The 25,480-nt window shown below is 32.4% G+C and overlaps 6 protein-coding genes across 9 annotated transcripts; 4 read left to right on the top strand and 2 right to left on the bottom strand.

Annotated features, from left to right (window-relative positions):
• Window positions 1-1,040: 1,040 nt before the first annotated feature.
• On the top strand, window positions 1,041-1,178 carry Bm14445 (Uncharacterized protein; the record flags this gene model as incomplete). Its single annotated transcript, XM_043078413.1, has 1 exon — window positions 1,041-1,178. A coding segment is annotated over one exon (138 nt), but the record flags the coding sequence as incomplete, so codon positions are not given.
• Window positions 1,179-1,277: 99 nt separating this feature from the next.
• Window positions 1,278-3,617, bottom strand: Bm2855 (RNA recognition motif domain containing protein; the record flags this gene model as incomplete). Of its 4 annotated transcripts, XM_001896237.2 has the most annotated exons (5): window positions 1,278-1,361; window positions 1,467-1,776; window positions 3,168-3,324; window positions 3,421-3,484; window positions 3,600-3,617. In XM_001896237.2, the coding sequence occupies 5 exons, from the start codon at window positions 3,615-3,617 to the stop codon at window positions 1,278-1,280; spliced, it is 633 nt and encodes a 210-aa protein (XP_001896272.2). The 4 variants fall into 4 exon arrangements, with proteins under 4 accessions (XP_001896272.2, XP_001896271.2, XP_042934348.1 ...); XM_001896236.2 differs by having other exon boundaries at window positions 3,168-3,484; XM_043078415.1 differs by lacking the exons at window positions 1,278-1,361; window positions 1,467-1,776 and adding an exon at window positions 2,970-3,000 and having other exon boundaries at window positions 3,168-3,484.
• A 1,240-nt stretch (window positions 3,618-4,857) lies between these two features.
• Bm17492 (Uncharacterized protein) lies at window positions 4,858-8,593 on the bottom strand (the record flags this gene model as incomplete). The annotated part of the gene is made up of 7 exons (XM_043078416.1): window positions 4,858-5,062; window positions 5,585-5,628; window positions 5,902-6,049; window positions 6,387-6,532; window positions 6,917-7,132; window positions 7,356-7,528; window positions 8,503-8,593. 7 exons carry the CDS (start codon window positions 8,591-8,593, stop codon window positions 4,858-4,860), a joined length of 1,023 nt encoding a protein of 340 aa, XP_042934350.1.
• Window positions 8,594-9,946: 1,353 nt separating this feature from the next.
• Window positions 9,947-14,049, top strand: Bma-bath-44 (BTB/POZ domain containing protein; the record flags this gene model as incomplete). The annotated part of the gene is made up of 11 exons (XM_043078417.1): window positions 9,947-10,015; window positions 10,404-10,458; window positions 10,729-10,898; window positions 10,990-11,091; window positions 11,280-11,381; window positions 11,585-11,749; window positions 11,986-12,177; window positions 12,439-12,564; window positions 12,857-12,985; window positions 13,579-13,687; window positions 13,997-14,049. 11 exons carry the CDS (start codon window positions 9,947-9,949, stop codon window positions 14,047-14,049), a joined length of 1,272 nt encoding a protein of 423 aa, XP_042934351.1.
• Window positions 14,050-15,819: 1,770 nt separating this feature from the next.
• Bma-acdh-12 (Acyl-CoA dehydrogenase, C-terminal domain containing protein) lies at window positions 15,820-20,267 on the top strand (the record flags this gene model as incomplete). The annotated part of the gene is made up of 15 exons (XM_001896233.2): window positions 15,820-15,866; window positions 15,949-16,027; window positions 16,179-16,336; window positions 16,629-16,812; window positions 17,063-17,194; window positions 17,389-17,502; window positions 17,704-17,881; window positions 18,033-18,136; window positions 18,240-18,344; window positions 18,466-18,552; window positions 18,681-18,845; window positions 18,953-19,035; window positions 19,254-19,375; window positions 19,716-19,861; window positions 20,136-20,267. 15 exons carry the CDS (start codon window positions 15,820-15,822, stop codon window positions 20,265-20,267), a joined length of 1,836 nt encoding a protein of 611 aa, XP_001896268.2.
• Window positions 20,268-21,278: 1,011 nt separating this feature from the next.
• On the top strand, window positions 21,279-23,887 carry Bma-maoc-1 (maoC like domain containing protein; the record flags this gene model as incomplete). Its single annotated transcript, XM_043078418.1, has 8 exons — window positions 21,279-21,369; window positions 21,642-21,767; window positions 21,931-22,077; window positions 22,273-22,448; window positions 22,915-23,094; window positions 23,256-23,342; window positions 23,552-23,629; window positions 23,882-23,887. 8 exons carry the CDS (start codon window positions 21,279-21,281, stop codon window positions 23,885-23,887), a joined length of 891 nt encoding a protein of 296 aa, XP_042934352.1.
• Between the last annotated feature and the right edge of the window lie 1,593 nt (window positions 23,888-25,480).

Here is a 25,480-nt window from a genome sequence, read left to right on the forward strand (position 1 = left end):
ATAATGGATAATCAACAAAGACATTTTAAGAAGTGCAGCAAAGTGTTGCTTAATTGTCTGCCAATTACACTACATCAAGCCTGTTTCCTCAGAATCTTCGAAATGTAATAACTACATCTTCATATGCAACTCTTATCCCCAGAAGACGACCTATTACTCTCAATTTCAACAAAATATGCCACAAATCACGCTAATTCAGACCATAAAAAAATGCACCGAATCCTGAAGAACCACACCCGAATTCTTCGAACCAAAATACAAGAGTACACTGCCCCATGAATATCACCAATGTCAACGATGTTTGATGAAATTCACCAACAAATGAAATAAAATTGCCCCACCTCAATCATCTTCCGAACAAACACACCTGCAACTCCTCCTTCAATATGCTGCAGTAAGACCCAATTTTAGACCCGACAAAATCACAATGCCTTACGCAAATTCAGTATTCAGTCATTTCAGTTGAAACATAATACCGTCTTCTAAGTAAAACAAAATGTGAAAAACCGACCCACAGATATGACATATCGTGAATTTGTATAAACAACGTTCTATAGTTAGATAATTTAATGAAAACGGAATACTTCACAAGGAAAATATAATCTGAAGTCAATAAAGCGCGACTAATGACGGCTACATAGAATTGTTGCAACTAATAAAGATAACGTTTATTGAAATAAAAATCGGCCAAGGGGCTGACTTTATTCCAATACCACATATTTGAATTCGAAGTTCGAAGTTCTGACAACGGCTTAAGAAATAGATCATGATTAGATAAAATGGCTAGCCAATATATAGCCAAGCTGCCAAATCACTGTGCGCCAGTACATTCAGTGATTGAACACTTAATGAAAAGAATACGAGCCTTCAACGAGGCCAGAAATAACAACAAATTTTTATGGGATAGCTACGGCTTTTATGATGTCAAGAAGCAAACAAATATTATGAACTAATTATGGAGAATACAATTAATGTTAGCATAAACAAGAACAAATTAGTATTTAAAAAAAAAAAAATTATTCAACATCGCACTCTTCTCAAGAACGCGAACGTCGTCTGCGATAACTGTCCACACTGCGACTTCGAGAACGACGAGGCGAACGCCCCCTGTAACTATACAAGGACTGGATAACACTTTTTCGAAAAGAATACCAGATTCGGAATCCAGAAACACGTAATTTTCATGCAACTTAAATACCCATTTAATTCTAGAAATATATAAACCTTCCCAAACAATAAGCCTAGACAAACATTTTCAAGCTCGAAATATGTACTTACTATCTCGGAGCTCCTTTGGTTACAGAAAAATCAACACGAACGCGCATTCCATCAATTACAGCATCACGCAAGTGATCTTTAGCCTGTAAATACAAAGTTCGTTTCTTCGAATTATTAACTAGACTCACTTTGATGCAAATTTGGAAAAATGATCCATATATGATAAAACTTCGACAAAAAAGACTTACCCGAATTGCTTCCTTCGTAGTTTCAAAGTAAACGAAGCCAAAACCACGTGAGCGACCACTGTAGCGATCGTACACTAGTTGAACTGACTCAATTTCCCCATATTCGCCGAAAATTCGTTTCAGGTCACGTTCAGTAGTATTAAGTGACATGCCAAAAACGCCAAGACAGGAACATGGTTCTGGATTGTCACGACCGTCGTTATACCGACTTCGTCTTATCGGTGAATAGCGGCTGATACGACGTGGGGAACGTGAGCGACTACGTCGACGTGAACGAGAGCGCCGACGAGCTGGCGACGATGGTGATCGGCTGAATACGATTTTAATGTTTTATTATAGGCATCTTGTATCTTGAATTCGAACACTGTGGATCATAGAATTAAGTATTCGTAGATTTGCAATCCGGTACAACCAGATAGTGTGCAGCTTTTGACAACTTTTACAAATCATGAACTAACCTACTCTGTTACAGCATAGCTGGAACTGTAAGAGACACAAATTGGCAATGAGTTATGTAGAATAAAGAATTCAATTTATAGAAGGCAAACATGTCTAAAATGAAACTGTGGTGTTGAAGCAGTTTCATATCGTCCATAATTCTCTTATTTTCAAATAGTTTCTACACCAAACTAGCATGCTTTCTAATTAGGAATTCATGAACTGTTATTTATTTCAATGTTTTGTGCAGTTCAGCCCCTCCTTGGTTCATTTACCAATAGTATAATAACAAAATCTTTACAATAACGAGGAAGAGTTAGACAGAATTTCATGTGAACTCAGAATAAAAGGCTGGTATGACTGATATGTAATATATTATAAGCAATGTCCTTTTTCATGTTCATTCAATAACTCTTCCTCTATACTTACAGATTCCAAGAGTATCTGGTTCATAGCTAGCATCGACAGATTTTGTGGACGGATGGAAACACTGAATATCTACTGAAGGCAAACGTCCCAGGAAAGAAAAGAACGCAGAATTGAGTCAATTTACTAGAAATATGCTAAAATATTCCAGACCGAACTTTTCAAATAACAGGAAGGGTTTCCAGTACCCTTACCAGTTATTTTGCAACGCTGTGACATTTTTAAATATAAACCATGGAGAGAGATACGCGGACACCCTTGAATATCAAAATTTTAATCGCCCTTCAATCCTCCATCCTAAATGACCTATCCTAAATGCTACAGTCCGTATTCATATACTACCAATTGAAAAATCTTCAAACTACCGTACAAGGAAAAAAGGATAAGGAGTGGAGAACTAGGATTCTAAACTACTAGCGGCATTATAAATACCACAACTGACTGTCGATAGTAGTGGTGTGGTGCATTGCACATTGGGTATTTGAGGATGGATGCTGAACTGTACTGATTTGGATTTGACAGCCAACTCTGAGCTTGAAACTGTGATGTTCCACTCTGAGCGCTGACAATATTGAACTGCCTGCCTCACTGATTCATTGATTCTGTTTTCATTGAGACTGATTTTTGAATTCTGTTCGCTCACAGCGTTTCAGCTGTTCTGATTTTCTCACTGCCAAAAGTATCAATTAATATAATATTTGAGGTTGCTTCCCACTCCGTTCGGCATTATTATCAGTGAAATAATAATAAGTTGGTGCTATGAAAAAAGACAACCTTAACAACGCTGGTAAAATCGATCCGAGAGGAAAGCGAAAGACCTTTCAACTAAGACAGTACCTTCGTCGACGGTATCGTGAGTCACGACTGCGCGATCGGTATCGTTTTCGTTCCTCAGGTGAGCGTGAGCGGCGAACACGTCTGTCATCGCGTGATCTTGAGCGAGCGCGTGAAGGAGATCTGGAAGCTTCGTGTCCAGCAGACGATCGCGAAGCAGCTGAACGTTCACGAACTGGTGATTGAGATAGTGAATGGTGAGATGATGAACGGGGTCGAGAGCCCGAGGGAGATCGAGCATGGCCATTACTCTTACCTGAGGCCATCGGTGTGCCACTTCGACTCCGTGACGCACTACGTGCAGGTGCTGATTCACTGCGCTGAAAACGACGACCTGTTAGTATTCTCAATTATAGCTGCAATTTCAGTTGCAAACCGCTTCCTTTCTTCAGAAAAAAGTATTCAGTAATGGTGAGAGAGTCAAAAATAACTTACATTTCCGTCACTGCTCATTTGTCCAGTTTCTCTCCCTGTTAACCTAAAAATACTGCACAAATTTAGGAACGTGAGTTTTCACATTATCACATCATAATACACAAGTTATTTTCAATTAGTATTTCGCGATAGCAACATTCTGCAAGTTTCGATGGTACAAAAATGCTAAGTGCAACAGGAAAAGGCAATTAAAACAAATAATCGAGGTAACCCTGATCAGATTAAATTCGATGCATTTAAACCACAACACGGCAAATGCAGCAAGATGCCCGTGTGATACCACAACAAGCTGAGACGCCCAACGCTCACCGCGCCGCGACCTTACCGTAATACAGGGAAATGTAGGCTAGGTATTTAACAGTGACATCACAATATCACGTTATGAAATGTCACATCCCAACTCAAAACGGTGTGCTGAACAGATGAATATACCTGAGCGGTTGTTATTACCTGATTTATTTCATTATAGCTACGTTTAGTGTACTACTTTGCAATTCAGACATTACAAGGTAAAGATGGAATTAGTGTTGTTCATAAACTACGGTAAGACAGTGTTTGTCAAAATTGAAACCTTGTCAAAATTTGTTTTCGCCGCTGATACTATGAAATATCAATCAATTCACGGCTCGCTTCATGGCTAAAATTTGCTATCAACTGCTACTAAATTAGGTCTAACATTGTTCCAAATATGAACGACTATTGCTTTAAATGTAATTTTGTCGAATTGTCTTCAAAAACACCGACTTCACTGTTAGGATGCTTCAATTTTCCAATGAGAAAAGCTAAGCTATCATAATACAGAAATATGCAAGCTGAACTAAAATAAATTAGCATTGTCAAAATAAAAATAATGTTCTATCTCTCATTTCCTGCAATATGTTAGATTGTGCAGATATATACACCTATACCTCCTCCAATATATCCCTTCCCCACGGGTAAGAATTATGCTATAGTTATTCCACGGCGGAAAGGTATATCATTCCATATAATAGAATAGTTCTGTTGAGATTTTAGTTACTTTTAAAGAAGTAGTTAAAATGTATTGATAAATAAAAACGTGTCAACGTCTAGCAATCAGAGCCGTTTTTTGTCCTTTGATACAACAAAATTTGCATTATTATCCAAAATACATTTAATGTTTTTGTTAAAGCAATTTAGAAAATAAGTAAACAAAGAGGAGTACACATATTTAATTATAAGAATTGAACAGCAAATGAAAGATTTTTATTATATGTCGAATGTGAATGCGTTCTATAACTTATTGTTGAAGTTGACAGATGGACGAATAAGTATTATCATTAATCACTCGACATGAATTCTCGTGTTTCTTAAGGTAAATTTGACGGCGAAAACGTTGTCCACATTTTTTACAATCAAACTGCTCATGCGAAGTATGCAACAATTCATGAACACGTTGATCATTTCGACGTACGAAACGTTTCCCACATTCGAAACACGCAAAACTGTAATTAGAATTAGCACTGTGTAAAAGCAAAGTATTTTAGTGTACGTAAATAAAAGCGATGAATGTACTGAAAATTACAGATCATATGAGATCTTTAATGAAAAAATTGCTAATCAATTTTGCATTCGAATATAAAATGAAGATTCTAGCAAAAATGTATTAAAATATTGATAGGAAATATAAAATGTTTTTTGGATACTTCTACTAATATCTATTAATTATAGCAGCAGTAAAATTGTTGCTTACATTATAGTTCGACTATTATCACAACTATCATTTAATATTAACATAAAATAGTTTTTTTATGAGACAAGCAAAATTGATAAATGTGAGATAAGCATTTATATTTCATAAAAACATTGCAAAATTGAGTTAAAAAAGTGATTGAAGGTAAGATTTATTTTTTCGAAAATTATTCATAAGAAATTTACTGAAAGAAAGTCGTAGAATTGCAAATGAACAAAAAATTTGTACACATTTAAATCACTTATATATCAAATTTTTTAAATGTGAAACTAACGGTCTGTCTTTAGTGTGTTGTGATCGAATGTGAGCTACTAAAGCCTGCAAAAAAAAAGCACTGAAAATTTAAGAAAAACTTGTAAAATGTAAATAAAGATGGTACTAAATTTATCTCAAAATTTGGAAACATGATTCATCTCTTTAGGAAATTTCCAATTAAAATTCAATTTGAATCAAGTAGAAAGTTTTGCTATAATTACAATTTTTCATCTAAATCTTATTATAAAATTCATTCTCTTGCATAGAAATAAGGATTCTTTCGATTAGCAATCACTACAAAATGATTAAGGATGAAATCATTAGAAAATGATTAACCTTAGAACATTTGAAACCAGGATGAGTGCAACCTGAATAGGGACAATTATATCGTCGATTTGTATGTACCATTATGTGATGACGTCTGAGACCTCCTTGTCGACCAAAACGTGCGTCACATTTGTCACAGATATATGGCCTTTCTTGTCTAAAGAGAGGAAATTATAGTTTTGTTGAAAGAATGTTTGTTATTTATCAATGAAATGAAAAATGAAAATGATTTTTTCTCTAATTACAATCGAGAATTTTAAATTCATTTTTATTTCTCGCACTGAACGAATAATGCAACGTCAGATAGAAAACAAGTGCTAAGTCGAGTAAATAATCAGATAAACGTCAAAGACGTGATCCAGGTGAGATTAGAAAAGACTGCCCATTACGTGAAAGAATGATTAAACCGAACTTAGCATTCTATCATATTAAGAACAAGGAATTTCCTAAATTTACTTAGGAATTAATCAGTGAAATTTAAAATGGAAACTAACAAATGTTGTATGGAAATATGTTCTTTTAATTGGGTACTACTTGGGAAAATACGAGTACATATAGAGCAACGATGAATTTGTACATTGGGCAAGCGGAAATGTTCCCTTTTATTGTGTTGTCGAGCCGCTTCTGCGCTTCGATATACCTTCAATTTACAACCATTTGAAATCAAATAATAATTTAAGTAATATTGTTAGTGAATTTCAATTGAATTACTCTTTTCGTTTTCATTTATTGGCTTTTTTTTCAATGATTCTGTTTTGAAATGACAATTTTATGCTTTAATTTAATTGCTATTTTGCTATTTGTTTTTTATTTTTTAAATCATTTCTGAATTTAGCTTTTATAAATTTGTTTGATTTGAATAAATCATTTCAGTACTTATTGCTTGCAGGATATTAAATATTCTTTGAAATGTATTGTACGGGGTTACAGTTTAAGAAGTCATAAGTATTATTTCAGATTACTTTCTTTGCTTACTAATTTATGGTATTTGTCTGGAAAGGTTAGAAATAAATGGACAGATTACTTTTTGACAAGTAAGACAAACGTAACGCTTGCCACGATTACTGATGATCTGTTGATTACCGAGATGATAAGTAACGATATGATACTGAACATTTTGCTTTAAAGTAAAACAACGATCGCATTGATCACAAATATAACGCTTATCACGAAAACGCTGATAACGTTTACGTGGTCCTTTGGGACTAATCCATTCATCTTGTCTTTTCACAAATATTTCCTGCAAGACGATTTGTGGATTTATTCGATCGGATCAGTCATCTTCTGGTGTTATCTTATTACGTTATAGCAGACATGTTTTTCATAAGAATATTCGTCAGTGAGATAGGAATTGAGAGAAAATAATTTAGTTTAATTTTAACTTTTATTTCTGAGATAGAATAATGATATATTTATTAAATTTTCAATTGGAATGCGGAATATTTCAAAAAATTAAGGAGGACTTGAATGCCATCGATACTATTGTATTGATCAAAGAAATCTCGCCATTCTTCACTATATGACTCCTGATATAAATTCTCTAAAATATCACAGCTGATTCCCATAACGATTTCCAAATTCAAATCTACTTTATCAGTGCAAGAATCGAACGGCAAACTTTTGAAATCGCATATTTCTAAATAAAGTTGATAGAGTTAATAAACTTATAATTGTGAATAAAATTAAACGCTCTTTCCAACGTAATTGTTACTTCTTTTGCAATATTGATATTATGCTTTGAGACAGTTAAAGAACTTGATAATAAATTTTAAAGCTGTTTTTTAACATGATATTAATGAAATGGGTGCTTAAATCTTGTGATAAATTCAGAATAAGTTAGCAGCGCTTAAAAAAATGCAGTTAATAAAGTAAGAATTTTGGGATAACTTAAGGATGAAAAAAAATAAAAAAAAAAATTTGCATATATATTACATTTATTATAATAAAATGTCAATTAGTGCAAGGAGAAATTGACAAATAATGCGAGGGACTTTGTGATCATTTTTAGGATGATGATGCTTATCAAAAAGACTGAAAACATCTAATGTTATGTTAACAATTATATAATAAAATAATCTCTTTTTTTCCACTAATTTAAATACTTTTTTTGCATAAGATAACGGTTAAAAAGAGCAGATATTTGACAAAATTTTAGGAAATTTCGTGTTCAATGATAGTCTCAGTTTCATGCAATGCAAATTGTGTTGTATGGTATTAATTTATAAAAATAAGTTGTAAATTTGCGTCATGGAAAGATTTTTATGAATGAAAACTTAATTTTTCATTAATTTTCATAATATTACTCTTCTGCATACTATTTTTTTTGTGCTCTGCAAAAGCGAAAAAAAAATCTTCAGTTTTACTACTTTTGCAAAAATTTGTTTAGATAAAAACAGCGATGCAATCTAGGAAGAAATAATTTCGTAGAGCATGAATCAAAGATTTTGTAAAATTTTACGTCATTCTAATCAACTGATCTTCATCACCAGAATAAATTTAATTTAAAGAATTTTAAAACTGAAACAATGTTATTAAATTTGATTTTTGTGAATCACTACTGAAATACTGGATGATTTTGGGAAAGTGCATTGAGATAGGAAATAGGAATACCTTTGTCACAACATATACAAAATGGATACTTTGGAAGGTTCTCCGATAACATAGGATCCCGAGAATCGCAACAGTCTTCCTTAAGCTCCATTTTGAACAATGTTTGAGAAACAGTTCACAATTTTCATTTTAATCGGTTTAAAATTTGCATGAAAAAGTTTGATTTTTATCGCGAGATGAAGCATATGATAAATTAGTATAAGAAGTATGAAAGATATTTGGAGAATCTCATTTGTATTTTAGCAATATCAACAACATACAGTGAATAATAATAAGTTAAATAAAATAAATGAAAAATAAATGTACCAGAAAAGAACAAGTATCGTGGATAAAGTAATATCATAAAGTAATGATATAAAAAGATATATTAGATAGTAGTGTAGTAATAAAATAATAGATCAGAGGATATGATAAGGGAAGGGAAGTTCCAGAATGATCAACGTGAGCTAACTATTAATTTGAGTAATTTAAAGGATGAATAAAATATGATAAGAAATCAGATTTCGTTCATTATAGAGTAGATGATTGCCTGAATATTACAAAAGGACTAAGTTACATTTGCCCACCAATTTTGTTTCATCTCTAACATCATTCATGGGTAAAAATGGAAAAAAAAAACCAATTAATGGGACATATTAACTTTGTTGGACAAAGTAAGTCACATTTTTAAATGAAAATAAAATTTTCGGGATTCTTTTTTAAACGAAGCAAAGAGACAAGCAAATCAAGAAATCAGATTATTTTTGATAAATATAATATAAGTAGTTGATAAAAATGGTATATAGAAAAAGTATTAAAGAAAATCATAAAATTAGCCCAGTATGAAGCAAATTAAATAAATAGAAGTAGAAATCTTATTAAAATCAAACTTATAAATTTCATCTCAATAATATCTTAGGTAGTCTATTCATACAATTGACGGATTAAAGCGAATAATTTTAAAACTACCATTATGAAGCTTTTGCAGGTACAAAAATGGCTGGCTAATGGCTATGTTGTTAAATAGATCACGTCACTTACGTCACGTAGAAATACATTTAACTAGCAGTAAAAAAAATTGAATTAAATGAAGTAATGGATGATAAACATGCGAGAAATGAAATGCAACTCATGTAAGGGTATAGTTTTTTAAAATAAAATTTTTGTTTGATATAATTTTACATTTCACAAATCATACTTATTATTATGCAAGTCTCTCATATAACTTATTTCATCAACAAAGCCAATTTACATAAAATGCAGTAAACAACAATAATATTATAATTGTTTGGCTCTATCGTTTACACGTAAATAAATCAAACCATCCATTTCAGTTCTTCAAGCAGTACCACTTCTATTTCCTCTTCTCAATAGTCCACATTTTTGCATAGCGCTACCATCATTCTGATGCTCGTAACGTAGAGAGAAGTTTATACTAGCTGGTTTGGCCGTTTGTCTAGGTGTAATGTTCGATTGGTTCTACTCATGTCCATGTGTCCTTTCCCTTTCTGCCAGGTCACTTGAAATTCACTCAGTTAGTACTCCAATTTTAATATGATTTTATCTTTAAGAATTATTTATCCAGCTCTTTATATGCTAACTATTAACGTTGATATTGTACATTATTATTAAGTTATCAGTGCTCTGATAGTATCATTGAGCATCTTTTTAAATTCACTTCCTGAATGTTGACTTGTAGTTTTAGATAACACTGTACAGACAGTAATATTAGAAAGTGAAATTTTATAAAGAGAATAATTATTCTTGTAGTTGCATCAAGCTTATAGGTTTTTCTGAAATTAATTCATGCTCTGTTTCTTATTAAATTTATGAAAGGATATTTGATGTGATATACTTTCAGGGTCTATTAATTTAACACATTTTTATCTTTCGCAGGTACAGCTGTAAAGCTGACATTGTAGAGGTTCTTCAAAACGACGGGCGAAGAAGTGGATTTCGGTGCTGGAGGTGAGGAAGGTAGGTTTATTTTGAAATATCAGCAGATGAGTGAGAACTGTTAAGTATGTTTAAAAAAGGAAGAGGTCTATTAGTTATTTTTATTTAGGTGGCCTCAGGTAATGTAAGCTGCGACGTTTTACACTGGAAAGATAACTTTCAGAACTTCTTGGCATCTTATCTGCTATGTTACAATTCTTTAATGCCAGTTACATTTTTATACAAAACGATCAGTAATATAGAGTTGGCACAAGAAAATTAAATTGTAATGGTGGATTTAGCCTTTTCTAGAAGGCTCTAGTGGCCGGGGCATGGCAGATATTGTTGGTCCGCTGCGTCCATCCGATAGCTGGTCAACGACGGAAGTACGTTCACTACAGCATTCTCATGTTTGGACCATTCGTGGCTTTTCTCAGTGCGAATGTCGATATTTGGAAACGTCGGTTAAAATCAAAGAAACGGTTAGTGTTTGGGAGGGACAGCATTTTCTAATAACAGAGCAATATGCAATAACTATATCAGTTCACTGCTTACAAATTTATACGATTTCAGCCAGTTCCTACAAATACACTCGATGGAAATCACTTGACGTTTCGAATAAGGCTGCATCCACAGGGCAACAAAGAGTCGAATAAAGATTTCAGTTTTTTCCAGGTTTGTGTTTACATTAGTTTCCTCATGACATTTGTACTAATTCACTGTTGTAGCTGCTACTGAACTGCGTTATATTTTGTTTTGAAATGAAGCGATATCTCATAGTTCTTCAGCAGATATTATTTATTATAAATTCTTATGTCAGTTGGATATGCTATGCTAAAACTTTTATTGTATGTTTTGTTTAGGTTTTCTGCAACACGAATTCAGCCAAATATCGGGCGAAATTTTCAGTATACAATGCAAAAAATGAAGAAGCGCCTACGACCGTTTACACTGGTACACAGCAGGTAAAGTCTTCGCTAACATTACGCGGGAGTACTCAATACTTTGGTCAAAAATCAACTGCGTAGTTTGAATTCTACCCTAAAACCTGTTAATATATGATTTTCTTAAATTATTTTGTGGAGGCAAAAGAATGATTTCAAATAGTAGATACTTTGGATTAGTGGTTTTCTGTGTATACTTCAACTATATTTCAACTTACTTTCAGCTGCATGGATATTTCGAGTATATACGTCGCGATGTTCTAGTTAGCCACATACAGCCACAGGATGAATTGCAGCTTGTTTTAAGTCTTACTATTACTTTTGATACTGTTACTAAAAGTAGCCAGAATCCACGGCAGTGTAGTGTTCCTGATGCTCGTCCAGCAGAGGTTATTTAATTCCTGTTCCAAATTGAAATCAAATTTCTTGAAAACTCTGTAGATGGGAACTAGTATGTGGGTACAGTAATTCGCGTTTTGTCAATCGCCATTTCGAAAACTGTTGAACACTTTTAATTTGATTAGGTCATATAGCAAAATATATATTGACATTATGGATATTACTCGCTTTGTATCACAGAAGTTATATTGCTATATCCGCTATCCTGTACTATGCTATTTTACAGATAGCCCGGGATTTGGAAGCAATTTATAAGGAAGGACGTCTTGCCGATTTTACAATAGTCGCCAGTGGACGCGAATTGCCAGCTCATCAAATAATACTTTCAGCTCGTTCTCCAGTCTTTGCAGCAATGTTAGAGCCACACACGGAGGAAGCTAAAAATAGTCGTGTTGTATTTCCAGACATAGATTTTGAGGTTTGCAGTTTTTTCGTTCCACTGGCGTGCAATTCAACTTATTAGACGATTAAGGAAATTTTGTTAACGATAAAACTTTTCAATATAACTATTTTCTATCATTTCTAGTTAACCATCTATCTCTTTAATTCTCTTTACCTTTTTTTTTTTTCCATTGCACTGAATTGAACGTTAGAGCATAGTAATTGTAAATAGAGGTTTTTTTTTTTTTTTTTCTACGCTGATAATCAGTCGAATCATTTGCTTGCGTTGAATTTACAGGTAATGCAAGAATTGCTGCTTTATATGTACACTGGTCGATCCCCCAATTTATCTAATATGGCCTTAGATCTTTTAGCAGCAGCAGATCGCTTCCAGCTCCCAGGCCTTAAAGAGATGGCTGATCAGGTCTAATTTGAATTTTTTCCTATAAATACAAACATTTATATGGATAATATGCTGATGACATAAAGGATCAGGAGCTGCGATGCTGAAAATTAATCAGTAGTTGTAATTTATTGCTGCTTCATTAAATCTTTAAAAAAAATTATGAATGTCATTCGAGCTCAAGCTTATCAAACTATTTAATAATAATAATTTAATAATTAATAATAGGTTATCTAATAATTAAATACTAGCTGAAAGTAAAGCTATTTGGAAGTACTTGCTCCCTGCTTGAGTTTAATCCTTTGACTTTAAGGTGCTTCGCACTGGATTGATAGTTGAATCTGCTTGCCGTTATTTGGTCTTCGCTGATATGCACAATGCACGGGAGTTGAAATCAGATGCCATCAAGTTCATTGCACAAAACTCATCTTCCATTATCACTGTAACTTTTTACTTTTATATGAGCTAAGTTTTCACCAGTATGATGAAAACCGATGATAGTTCTAAAAAATGATGGTAACTCTTAAATCCAAGTTTTTTTTTTTGACATGTTTGATTTTTTTTTCTAGTTTTTGATATATTATGGAAAAATATTTTTATGTTCTATCTGGTTCAAGTCTTCTCATTAATCTTATTCTTGTTTATTTTTGTTCTTTGACTATTTATGATTATTTTCTATATAATAGTAGCGAAAGAATATGAATGCATTATAAATATTGCATTATTTTCCCAATAAATAATAGCTTTTAGGTACATATTTAACTGCATCTTTATGCTCTTTGTTTCTTCCATTTACTTGCTGCGTAAAAAAAGTTAAAGTTTTCTGATAGTTTGGTTAGTGACATTCTAAGTTAAGAAATTCTTCATTTCATTTGTTTATTCTCCGTCTGTTGTATTCTGCTTTAGGCCCACATATCTCGCGTAGAAAAAAACTTCGTGCTTTTAATTTGAAGAAGACGTTTTTCCAATTGTAGGTAGTTTTCACTAATAGATAGTTATGGATATTCATAAAACAGTTTTAGTATCTATATTTAGACCGATGGTTGGACAGAGCTGGTGAAGGAGCATCCAGCTCTAGTTACTGAAGTTGTTGCTGCAATATCCAGCAGCGATCCTCGCTCACTGAGTGCTAGTAGCAGCCCAAGTAAGTTTTTTCTCTGTGGTAAAGTTTTGAATTCTCGATATCGAGACAAAGAGTTCTGTTTACTTTGAAAGTGATCGAAAACAGTTGATTTTATATGGGAGTTTAAGATTAATGTCGAACGGGACAAGTTCGAAGATATTCATCGAAGATTCTTTTTTTTATGGAATAGTAATGTGACGGCATTATTTTCTTCTATTGTTATCTTGCTAGCTAGTTTATTAAGTATTGATTGACTATCACTTTGTGCTTTGTTTCGATGACTTGTGAATTTTAGCATATTTCTGCAAAACTATTCGCCTTTCATTCCAGGTTCATCGGCGGAACCGGCTACGAAGCGAGCTCGTTTGAGTGGTGGAGTCTAGCATTTGTAAATGAATGGTGATTACTATTCAGATATTATTCTTTTTAACAGTAATATTTTTGTGTCTCGTTTTATTTCATTCACTATGAAACAGTGCTTTTTATCGTATCTTTTAGAATTATTTTTTCTGACTATTTTCTTTAATTTTGAGTAATGTGAGTCTATGATTCCTTACAACCAGTTTTCTTCCCATCTTAGCTTTTTTTGAATATCTTTGGTTTTTAGAAAATTCGTTGAAGTTTTCCTCGCATTTTGTTTTTTGGCATTAACTTCAGGTCACTTGGGTTTGCTTTGAAATTATCATTGTAGTTGGTATTGATTTCATTGAGATTTGCTCGATTGTGAAAATTTTTTCCAAGAAATATTGACGTGAAAGAGTAAGACTTTCTGTCAGAATTTCAGATTCTCAAATCTATTTCAGAGAAATGGTTTTTTTTATCTTGAAACTATTTTTAGAAAGGTATATGACTTCAACCAAATTCTGCACTCTTATTAAGGTTGGTAAATTCAAATGTAGAAATTTTGGAATTCTCCTATATTCAGTCGTTCAATACAGCATATCTTGATATAATGACGCTACTATGTACCGAGCTTTTGCTCATTTTGCCATCACTGTTTGTATTCCATAATCCACTTGCTTCTAAAGAGTGTTGGTTAATGTTGGTTAAGGTCTAGAAAAGTTGCAGATGTTTGTTGATGTTTTGATGCGTGATTGTATTTTATTCAGTGATTAAACAACAAGTGAAGGACAGCTATAAGATTTCCTCATAACATTTTCTGTTTCCAATTTAAGTTGTACATCATGGCGGTAGTTGAGTCAGAAAAATAATTCGGTGTTTCTGGATGAATTGTGTAGGACATACTGTTGAAGCCCATCATTTCGTTTTTGTGATAAGAAAGATTTGGTGTACATATTAGTTGCATGTACCAAAAAATATATTCATTTCCATCGGTAGTTATCGCACATACACCCGTCTCTGATAATTTGAATTGCGTTCACCCATTTCTGCGAAGGCTGTAAGGTATACGAACGTAGTAAACAGGTATATGAATATGTTTATGTAGGTTAAATGGTTGAATGATGCGAATTGGAATCATCGAACTTTGTACTATGTTCTCAATTCTTCGCGCACCACATTAAAAACCATCGGTAGAGTTCAAAGTCTGCAGACAATGTGTTCCTCTTCATTTCCCTTCCCTAATTGTCCCTCCTTGTTTCGTTTTAATCAGTTCTACTGTTCTGAGGAATGTATGTGGGACAGTTTACAAATTCAAATTTTTTGCAAAAATGTCGAGTGAGAAGTATATATCGGTTTCATCAACGGTTTATGAATTTCATGCTCCAATCATGGGAGTTTTGTTGTAATGATTCCAACATGAACAAGTACCATTCATCTTAGAAATATTCTAGACGAAAAAAGATTGAGCTACTTTATGCTATGCATGCTTTAAACGTTGATTTGTTAAGGCATTTCCTAACCGACAATCCATTTTGTTAACTTTGCAGATTGTCCTGATAATGTTTATATGGTTCTTCACTAAAGATATTCCTGGCTTATTGAGTACTAATATTTTATGAACTTTAATTAACAGATTTGTGCTTCATAGGTACACCTTGAAGTTGATATGTAGGTTTTAGCATTTTTAGCTCTCACAAATATATTAATAATAATATTAAATGGAAAAGTTTTGATCGTTTGCAAATTTGGATAAGAAATGTTTTGAAGTAACGATGCGTGTAGTAATTTACGCTTTTTAGCAACAAGTATTGATGTGTACTCGTTGTGTCAAGCTTCCTGTGCTATTCTCAGAATGCAGGTGATTATTTCTTTATGTTGATTATTATTTTCTGAACAGCGGATTATTCACATTTTTATTGATTATCCACTGTTGATTGCAGGCTTATTTTGGGAAGAAGCTATTGTCGCTCATTAACAAATAAAGCTAAATCGGAGAAATCGACGGCGACTGCATCTGAGGTGGTTATAAGTTTATCGGTGGATTAAGGTTTACAAACATGAAAGGATTTAGTCAGGCTTGTCAGAAATATATATTTCGTCTTATAAATTACTTTTTTTGGATGAGACTATTATTTAACTATCAGTTTGTATTAATATTTAAGTGTTTTAGATTTCAACTTCTTTTGTCAAAAATATATTTCTGGGCAAAGGAGTTTTCAATCATGTGGTGCCATATCCTGTTGATTTATCTGATGAAAAACGAGAAATGATTCATTTAATTTTGGGACCTACGAAGAAGTTCATGGAGGAATTTAACAATCCCGCGGAGTTTGTACTACTCTGATTGTATTAAATCTAAGATTTAAATCCAAGAGCGGTTGGACTTTTTGAGAGTTAACAATGGAATATGTCACTCGATAATTACCATGGTGTCAGATTGTTTGGTCTGAAAAGTTACTTATTAAACTCTTTTTTTCGTGTCTTTGGTTTCTCTTCTTGGATTGCTGCGGATGGTTGCAGTGCACATCGTGGGACTGATTCTCTGATATTGCCTATGTGTAATCACTTTTGTACAAAATGAGAATTTGCAGCACGCTCATGTTATAGAATTTTTGTCTAGGAATGACGAAAAAGAAGAAGTTCCGATAGACATTCTCTCAAAACTTGCTGAAATTGGTGCACTTGGTGCCTTGGTACCAGAAGAATATGATGGTGCTGGATTGAATAATACTCAGTTTGCACGTGTAGCAGAGGTTATTGGTGAATCAGATTTATCACTAGCTGTTGTTATGGGTGCTCATCAGGTATGCTTTAAATTTATATGTTGTTAATAGTATGTTTTAAAATTGTGATTTAAAAAAAATATATATATATATATATATGTTTGAAGATGTGTAGGTGGTGAACTTTTTTCTTTAATCTTTTGTGGTACTGTTTTAACTTCTTGAACAGTTTATAAACTTATTGTGATTAATTCGAACACTTGTTGAGCAGAACTGATTTTAGTCCATGAACTTATTTTAGCTGTTGTATAGGTATTATAGGTATTTGCAGTCTATTGGTTACAAAGGAATTTTGCTTTATGGTACTGATGAACAGAAACGTAAATATTTACCAGATCTAGCTACGGGTCGGAAGTTCGCCGCTTTCTGTTTAACTGAATCAGGCACCGGATCCGATGCAAATGTACTACATACAGTTCTTTTTCCTTTTAAATTAGCGTTTTGTTATATTAAAGTAGCCGTTTGACTAGTAATAATGATGAAATCTGGACACGCTAAAATCTTATAATCAAGTCTTAGATTTTTTTGAGCATTTTAGTTGTTGGAATTGGGAAAGATTTGTTTATTAATTTTTACTCGATCATTGAGATTTTTTAGTCAGTACAAACTCATGCAGAGAAAAGTAGTGATGGAAGGTGTTATGTTTTGAATGGTGGCAAACTGTGGATCAGTAATGGTTCATTCGCTGATATATTCACCGTTTTTGCACGGGTAGTTACTGTTATTTGAAATGAATTTGAATTAGTCACCTTTTTAAAAAAGTTCTATTTCATTGTTTTTTTTGGACAGCTTTTAAGTATTAAAACATAATCATATAATTAGACTTTTTCGAGTTTCGATGTTTTAGAAATATGATCGTTTAAAGTGATACTACAAAGATTTACAAATTAACTAATACAATTGCATGTATAGACACAAGTAAAAGATAAGGATGGAACATCAAAAAGCAAGATGTCAGCATTCATAGTTGAGCGGAGCCATGGAGGTATTACAACGAGTATTCCTGAGAAGAAAATGGGTATTAAGGGTTCGAAGACCGTCGAAGTTCATTTTGATAACACGAAAGTTCCCGTGGATAATTTGCTTGGTGGTTCGTTTTGTTCATTTTTCTTTTTTTCAAGTGTTTAAGACTTCATTCTCTTCGATTTCATCTTTTCAATTCGTTATAATTGACATTGCTTTTGCCGATTTGCTGTAGGAAACAAATTTTTGCTTTGTAAATATCGTTTCTGGTGTTTTAGCTGAAGGTGAAGGTTTCAAATTAGCGATGAACATCTTGAACAATGGTCGTTTCGGCATACCTGCTGTATGCACCGGTTCCATGAAATTTTGCATTCAGAAAACGGTAACGTTAGGCAATCTTTCAACGAGAATTTCAAATTAAATTTCGTAGCAAAGTTTTAATTATCCTCTGCTTAGCTGTTTCCAAACTCAAAACTATTATTTAGATTGAGCACATCTCAGAAAGAGGGCAATTTGGAAGAAAATTGAAAGAGTTCGGAAATGTTCAAGAACAGTTGACTGATATGGTTCTTCGTCATTATGCTACTGAGGTCACTTTTTCATTTTATAGAAACAAATATTTTGACTTTTCCAATATTTTCGACTTCCATTTCCAAACATCGTGAATAATAAATTCAATAAAATTTTTAAAAATTTACGAAGGTTATTTAGAGCCTCCTTTATATGTTATCAGGATTGATGGACAAAGGTACAGTGGATTACGAATTAGAAGCCGCTTTGGCGAAAATTATGGCTTCGGTGAGTTATGTATTTACAAATGCTGTTTTGTTATTTCTAGTGGAAATCACATACTATATTCTTAGTATTTTAAAGATAAAATTTAAAAAAAAAAAACAAAATTTTTGAACTTTGGTTTTTAATTTGAGGAGAATGCCTGGATTGTGTGTGATCGTGCCATCCAACTTCATGGTGGTATGGGTTACATGAAGGAGTGTGGCCTGGAAAGGGTGATGCGTGATTTAAGGATTTTTCGCATTTTCGAAGGTGCCAATGATGTTTTGCGCTTGTTTGTTGCGTTAACTGGATTACAGGTAATTCTTATGTATTATTATGATATACCTCAATTATATCGATGTTTTGATTTTTTTTTTACACAAAAAGTTTTGCTTATACAAAAAATATTCGAATGAATTTTCAGTATGCGGGCAAGCATATGCAGTACAAGATGAAAAAACCGTGGACTGGAAGCATTGGACTACTTTTTGAATCCATTTTTCCACGGTTTTTTTTTTTTTGCCTTTCAATTTTTTTTCGAAAATTTGTCATGGAACACCGTATTTAGTGCGAAATTTAAGCTGAAGTTTGGCTTTTCCGCCTCCTTCGAGAGACTGTAAAGCATTTCTTATGCTTTATGCTTGGTTTTTCACAATTTTTGTGTTTTAAGATTTCTTTTCTTTTTTCAAATATCTTATCTTAGATAACACTGTGTCTATTTATAGCAGCTTCGACTTCCAGTGCCATCCCAGCTTGAACCATTCTGTCGCACGTTTGAAGAAAACTGTGCATAGATTTGGGAACATTTCAAGGTTTCTTCTTTGGAAACATAAGCGAGCAATAATTGGTAACTCATTTTGGTGTTTGTGAAATTTCACGTAACCTAAGTTTTGTATTTTTTTGGGTGAGAAACTCATGTAAAAAAAAAACATGTACTTTGTGGATTGTTATTTTGGCGAAGTACTTTTATTCTTAAAATAATCCTTAAATTCGTGCACATTTAATTATTTCTTGTCGGATGGCATTTTAATTAGAATATATATATTTCGACTTAAGTTTCACTATGAAACTTTTTTAGAAAGCATTTGTTTATGAACACAAACAATCTGGAAACTTTTACCTTGTTTGAATTTTTTGCTTTGATTTGTACTTTAATTAATGGCATTTATTAATATCATATTTTTAAGAGAGACAGTGGGAACTGATACGAATGGCAGATGCAGCGATTGATATTTATAGCGTTGTAGCGGTGTTGTCACGATGTAATCGTGCTGCAAACCAACAGTCATCCTTTGAATATGAACGAAAATTAGCCGAACTTTATACGCTGCGGGTTAATAAAGCAGATCTAAAAATCCCATAGAGATTTCTAGCTTGTAAAAATTGTAGAATTAATGGTCATTACAAAAATTAATTTTCGGCGTTAAATTGAAAAAAAAGGACAAAAATATTTCTTTAACATCAAAATATATTTTCGTTTATACCTCTAACTAAGTTGAGTTCAAGTGTTAACTCATTAAAGAAATATTTTTCCTCACCGAATAGTTTCGTTGTACCAATTTTTCACGTCACTTTTAGTTTCTCTCAAATGAGACGATCTGTTTTAGGCGTGTGAACATGTTCGCATCCTGCTGGACGATATTTCAAAACGAACTGGAGATGCAGATAGAATAAAAGCTGTTTCAGACGATATTTTAAAAAAGGGTTCATTACCCTCATCACATCCTACTGATTATTGAAGCTTCGTTTATAATATATTATGTTCTTATCTTTAAGAAAGAACATTTTCATGTTTTATTAGACAGTAAGTATTAATTATAAATTGGTTAGAAAAATGGAAGACTGTCTGTAATACATACTCGATACAAATTTAGATGCTTGAAGTTCTGATAGTTCTCATATTTCAACAAAAAAAAAATCTTCTTAATTTTTGTGGAAATTTATATGCGAATTTATTTATTAACTTGTCTATTTCCATATTTATCATTCAGCATATTTTTTCCAAAAAATGTACCAAGTTTTAATTTCATTGATAGCTGTCTTTCATTTTGAAGATCAATATTTATTGGTGGAGTTCAAAGTTTAATTAATTTGATAACGGTGCGTATAAGCGCTGTAATTAAACCGAAGTTGTCACTATTCAATCAAACACTGTACTTTGATCGTAACAAATAAATTGATCGATTCGAATTGAAAGTTTCATTTGCTTTCTTTTCTTTTCGTCCACTTTATTTGCAAGATTTTTAAACGACAAGATTTTTGTATATTTTATTACTATTATTATTAAAAATTATAATGCAAATGGGCAAATAATGACTTTTTATTGATGATGTGATTGGAATCTGAAAAAATGTTATCTTAGGGTTGGTTGTTACCTTTTACTCTTTATATTGCTTCAGTATATGAATAGTTTTTTTTTTGTCAAAGCACAGAATATCGCTATCTTTGCTTGGCATTATTTGCAATTGTTATTGGTAAAGATTTATGATTTTGTCATTTAATTAGTTTCTTTTAATGAATATAAATAAAAGCTTGAAAATATTAAGCGAAATGACATTATTAAAATGTGGTCCTTCTTTGTCACATCTTTTGTTTGAAAATGCCTGTTCATGTGATAAAGGATAAAAATAATATCAGCAACAAAGAAAAATACTACTTAACGATGAAGACAGTGTCACATTGAGTGTTTTCTTATAGCAACCTGAAATGTTGCAGGATTCAACCTTGTTTCGTTTATCATCAGAAGAACTATGGATTCGGAAAAAGCTCGAATGCATGGACCGGTACAATCGAACTTACTTCGATACACTTCTCGTGATACTATCTTATATGCTCTAGCAGGTTAATTTTTTATACATCAAAATGGAGTCAGTATTTCTCTATCATTTCATGATTCCTTGAAGTAAGACATAGAGCTATCGAATCATTCCTTCTTCTGCTTCCACTACGAGTAATATATTTGTGGTTTATTCAGCGACATTTACAACAAATTTGCATCATTTGAAGTGGGAATTCTTCGTTAAACTTACTAATTAGCTTATTAATTAATTTATTAATTGTTTTTATTTATTCATTGGTTAACGCTTACTTAGAATTCCTTCTTGAATTTTCAGTTGGAGCGAGTGTTGAAGATCAGTTACAATACTTATTCGAAAATCACAAAGAATTTGCAGCACTGCCTACATTTATTATCGGCCCAGCATTACAAGCTGCCATTACCGAAATCGGAGAATGGCCAGGTAAATTGATTCTCTTTTCTCTTTCATTTCTTTCTTTATTTTTAAGAAAATTCACTTTACTGATGAGAATTTGCAAAAAAAAAGTTTTGATAAAAATCGGATATTTATTTTATATGAAAAAAATCATTGCCTCTATCCTGTAAATAATCTCTATTTGATCAAGGCATAACTTTCGACTTAACAAAAATACTGCATGGAGAGCAATACTTGGAATTGTTTACTCGAATACCAACAGATGGTGAACTACGATCTGTTATAAGCATTCCAGCAGTGCTTGATAAAGGCAAAGGAGCAGTAATTCTTATAGAGGGTGACTTTCTAGTAAATTATGTTACGAAATTAAAGCAATAACATGTCTTAAACTATGCAATTTTTTAAATAGAACTGTATATTTATGACCTATTTGTATTTGTTTTTATGAAGTCAACCTAAAAATAATAATGTCTTTGGAATTCTCAAAAAACATCAATTCTTGAGACTGTATAGTGATTGTGTGGAGTTGCAGTGACAACTTATGATGAACAAACAAAGACTAAAATTGCAAAGCAACAGATCAGTTTGTTCCAAGTTGGATCAGGTGGATTTGGTGGTTCGAAAACTTCAGAACACGAAATACCATGCGAACCGGTACCTCAACGTGATCCTGATTATGTTACTGAACAGGCGACTGATGTGTCTCAGGTGGTTTGACTTTTTTTTGCATAACTTTTCAATTTATAAGTATCTTGAATTTGAAATAAAAATTTTCTTTGTGATTCAATTAAAGTGTTGATCTTTTTTTTAAAATAAAACTAGCAACTTTGAAGATAATTTAATTATGGTTTTATTATGGGCTCACAAAATATATATTTTAATTCCGTTGCAATGTAGGAGTTAGATAAGTTACTTACTGCTGTTTCGCGTTTTATTCTTAGCATTGTGCCAGTTAGCAAAATTGGGCAAAGGAGGGACATTAGTCTCTCGTAAAATAGTAAAATATGCCTTTGAATTCCTGTGAGCAGGAGGTGGTATGTTAACATTTTCAGACAGTACTTTGACCATTTTTTGAGGAACTCTAATTTTCCAAATTTTCAGAAAAAGAATTGCACATGAGAGATTTCTATTCTCTGCTTTACCATAAATATTGCTGGAACATCTGCTGTTTCAGGCGGCCTTCTACCGTTTAGTTGGTTATGATCTAAATCCACTGCACATCGACCCAGAGTTTTCTGTTTTATTAGGTTTCCAGAAACCTATTTTACATGGACTTTGTACCCTCGGTTTCTGTACGAGGCATATCCTAAAGGCATTTGCTGGTGGCAGTGACGAATATTTCAAAAGTGTCAAGGTGTCTGCACTTTTTTCCATAAATATTCTATTCGTCTTTTAACATTCATCTTTTAGTAATTCTGTAGTTTTTTCTTCAAGTTTCAGTATAAATAAATCTCCTTGAATTATTATTGTGAACTTTCAGAAATGAACTTTTAGAGCCAATTTATTATATTTTAGGTTCGTTTTGCGAGTCCCGTGACACCAGGACAAACACTCCGAACAGAGATGTGGAAAGAAGGACCAAGGATACATTTTCAAGCAATGGTTCTGAATTATGCTTGTCTTATTGTCGAATAACATTTATTGTTAGAAAAGTTTTGCAATAGTTACTGATTGGTTAAATTAAACCATGGATATCCTTATAATTGTATCTAGCATAAGTTTGATTTTTTGATTAAGATTTTTCTAAATTCTTGATGACAACAACGGAACATATTATTAAATCATACTATTAATCATATGTGCTATTGAAGATAAAAGAAACAAAGAAGATAGTGATATCAAATGCTTTCATCGATCTGCATGAGGTGCCAGAAAGTGTGATTAGCAAGGTAAGTAAAAGTCATTATCATTTTGATACTTTGTTTACACTTTATCTGTAAAATCTGTTAGTCATCTATAAAGTAACATGTTAGGCCTAACGATAATTCAAAAATCAATGGGTGCTTTTTCTTTCAGAAATATATCTTTTTAGTTAGCAAATATTAACTTGCCCACCAGCTACAGCAACTGTTATATCATAGATTAGAGTATTGTACGTATTTGCTTCAACGATCATTTAGTATCGTTATCGTTCATTTCAGATATAGCATACTCATTTTGGAGCTCAGAAAAGAGTTTCGTTGCTGTTTGTCGTTCCATAAATTGTCCATAATGTTTGAAGACAATATGTTGACAGAAAATTTGTATATTAGTAGATCACTTTCTATTGTTTTTTTTTTATTGTCAAAAACTTTTATTGTTTTTGATTCTTTTCAAACTTTAGTTTCAAAAAAATTTTTGTTATGAATATCCTACAAGAAAAACAAAATATATATTTTTCCACTTCTGCATCCAGTTTCATTTCACTATTTTTCTTGTTAATTTAGCTAATTTAGTTTTCATTCAGTCACTTATTTTCACTGTTTATCATTCATCGTTTGAAATAAAATGTCACCTTTGAATGTTTTAAACTGATAAGTGTCAGAAAGAAATAGCTCCTAAGATTGGCATCAATCTCAACTTTGCAGATTTTCCAACGTAACTGAATATCTAAAGAAATCATCACAAACTTTAAAACATATATTGCTCCCTAATCATCACTTTAATTAATCGGAATAATTTTTGCAGTTGGTATTATGAGTTAGTTTAGAAGAGTAAAGGTCCTTTTTGATTTATTTATTGCAAAGCACATTTCTTAAATATTATTGTTAAATAAACCTGACCAAGTAAACCATCCACGCACCAATCTCTCACTACAACTATGCCTCTTCTACCCATCCTTCGTGTGAAGAGAAGCGAACCACTTTACCACTACACGTACCTGAATGGGCGTACGTGACCCTATATGTTTCTTTTGCTGTTAATAACATAAAATTTGCAATTTCTCAAATAAGCATTTGCTTATTTAAATAAAGTTTTAGACGATAGGATGAACTAGTGATATTTGGATTATATATGAGTACTACTACTCCATGTATTATTACCTTTAGTTATTCCTGTCATATCTACTTCCTGAACTTTTTTAAAGATGATTTGAAATGATTTCGTCACTAAATGATTTATTATCTGTCATCATTAAATCTTTCCCTTTTCTTTCATTTAAGATGAAGCAGAGGTTACTGAGTTAGGATGTTGATTGATAACTCATTTGACCTGATTGAAGTCGATTACAATCACAGTGGTGATTGATAAGGTCACTGAAGTACAATGACATCCTAAATAGAATCCTGATCCGAATTACAGAATTTGTTATAAGAAGCAGATTATGTATTTGAGAGGAATGTTAATGCATATTTGCTGAAGAAGAGAATATATTTCTGCCTCCATTTCGAATTTGCTATTTTTGTTCAGGATGTGCTATAATATTCTATTTACTATTTCATTTAAAACATTCGAGATGAAAGTGAAAACAATAACTGCAATTGGTTATTAGTAAAAGGACGAACTAACAATAAAATTGATTTGTGTGCATGAAGAATAATAAATGAAATAAAGATTGCAATGTATTTTATTTCAAAGTATTTTCCATTTGTTTATTTTAAATGTCCTAGTTAGTATATTTTTCTTAAAAATGCGAAACTTTCCAGAGGAAATGAATAATTTAACTGAATCATATCGACTTCATTCATATAACTGATATTCGCTAATAATCAAATGTATTATCTAATTAGTCACATAAAACAAGTAATTACTGCTTATGG

The sequence above is a fragment of the Brugia malayi genome (genome assembly GCF_000002995.4).
Source record: "Brugia malayi strain FR3 genome assembly, contig: Bm_v4_Chr2_contig_001, whole genome shotgun sequence".
Classification (NCBI taxonomy): domain Eukaryota; kingdom Metazoa; phylum Nematoda; class Chromadorea; order Rhabditida; family Onchocercidae; genus Brugia; species Brugia malayi.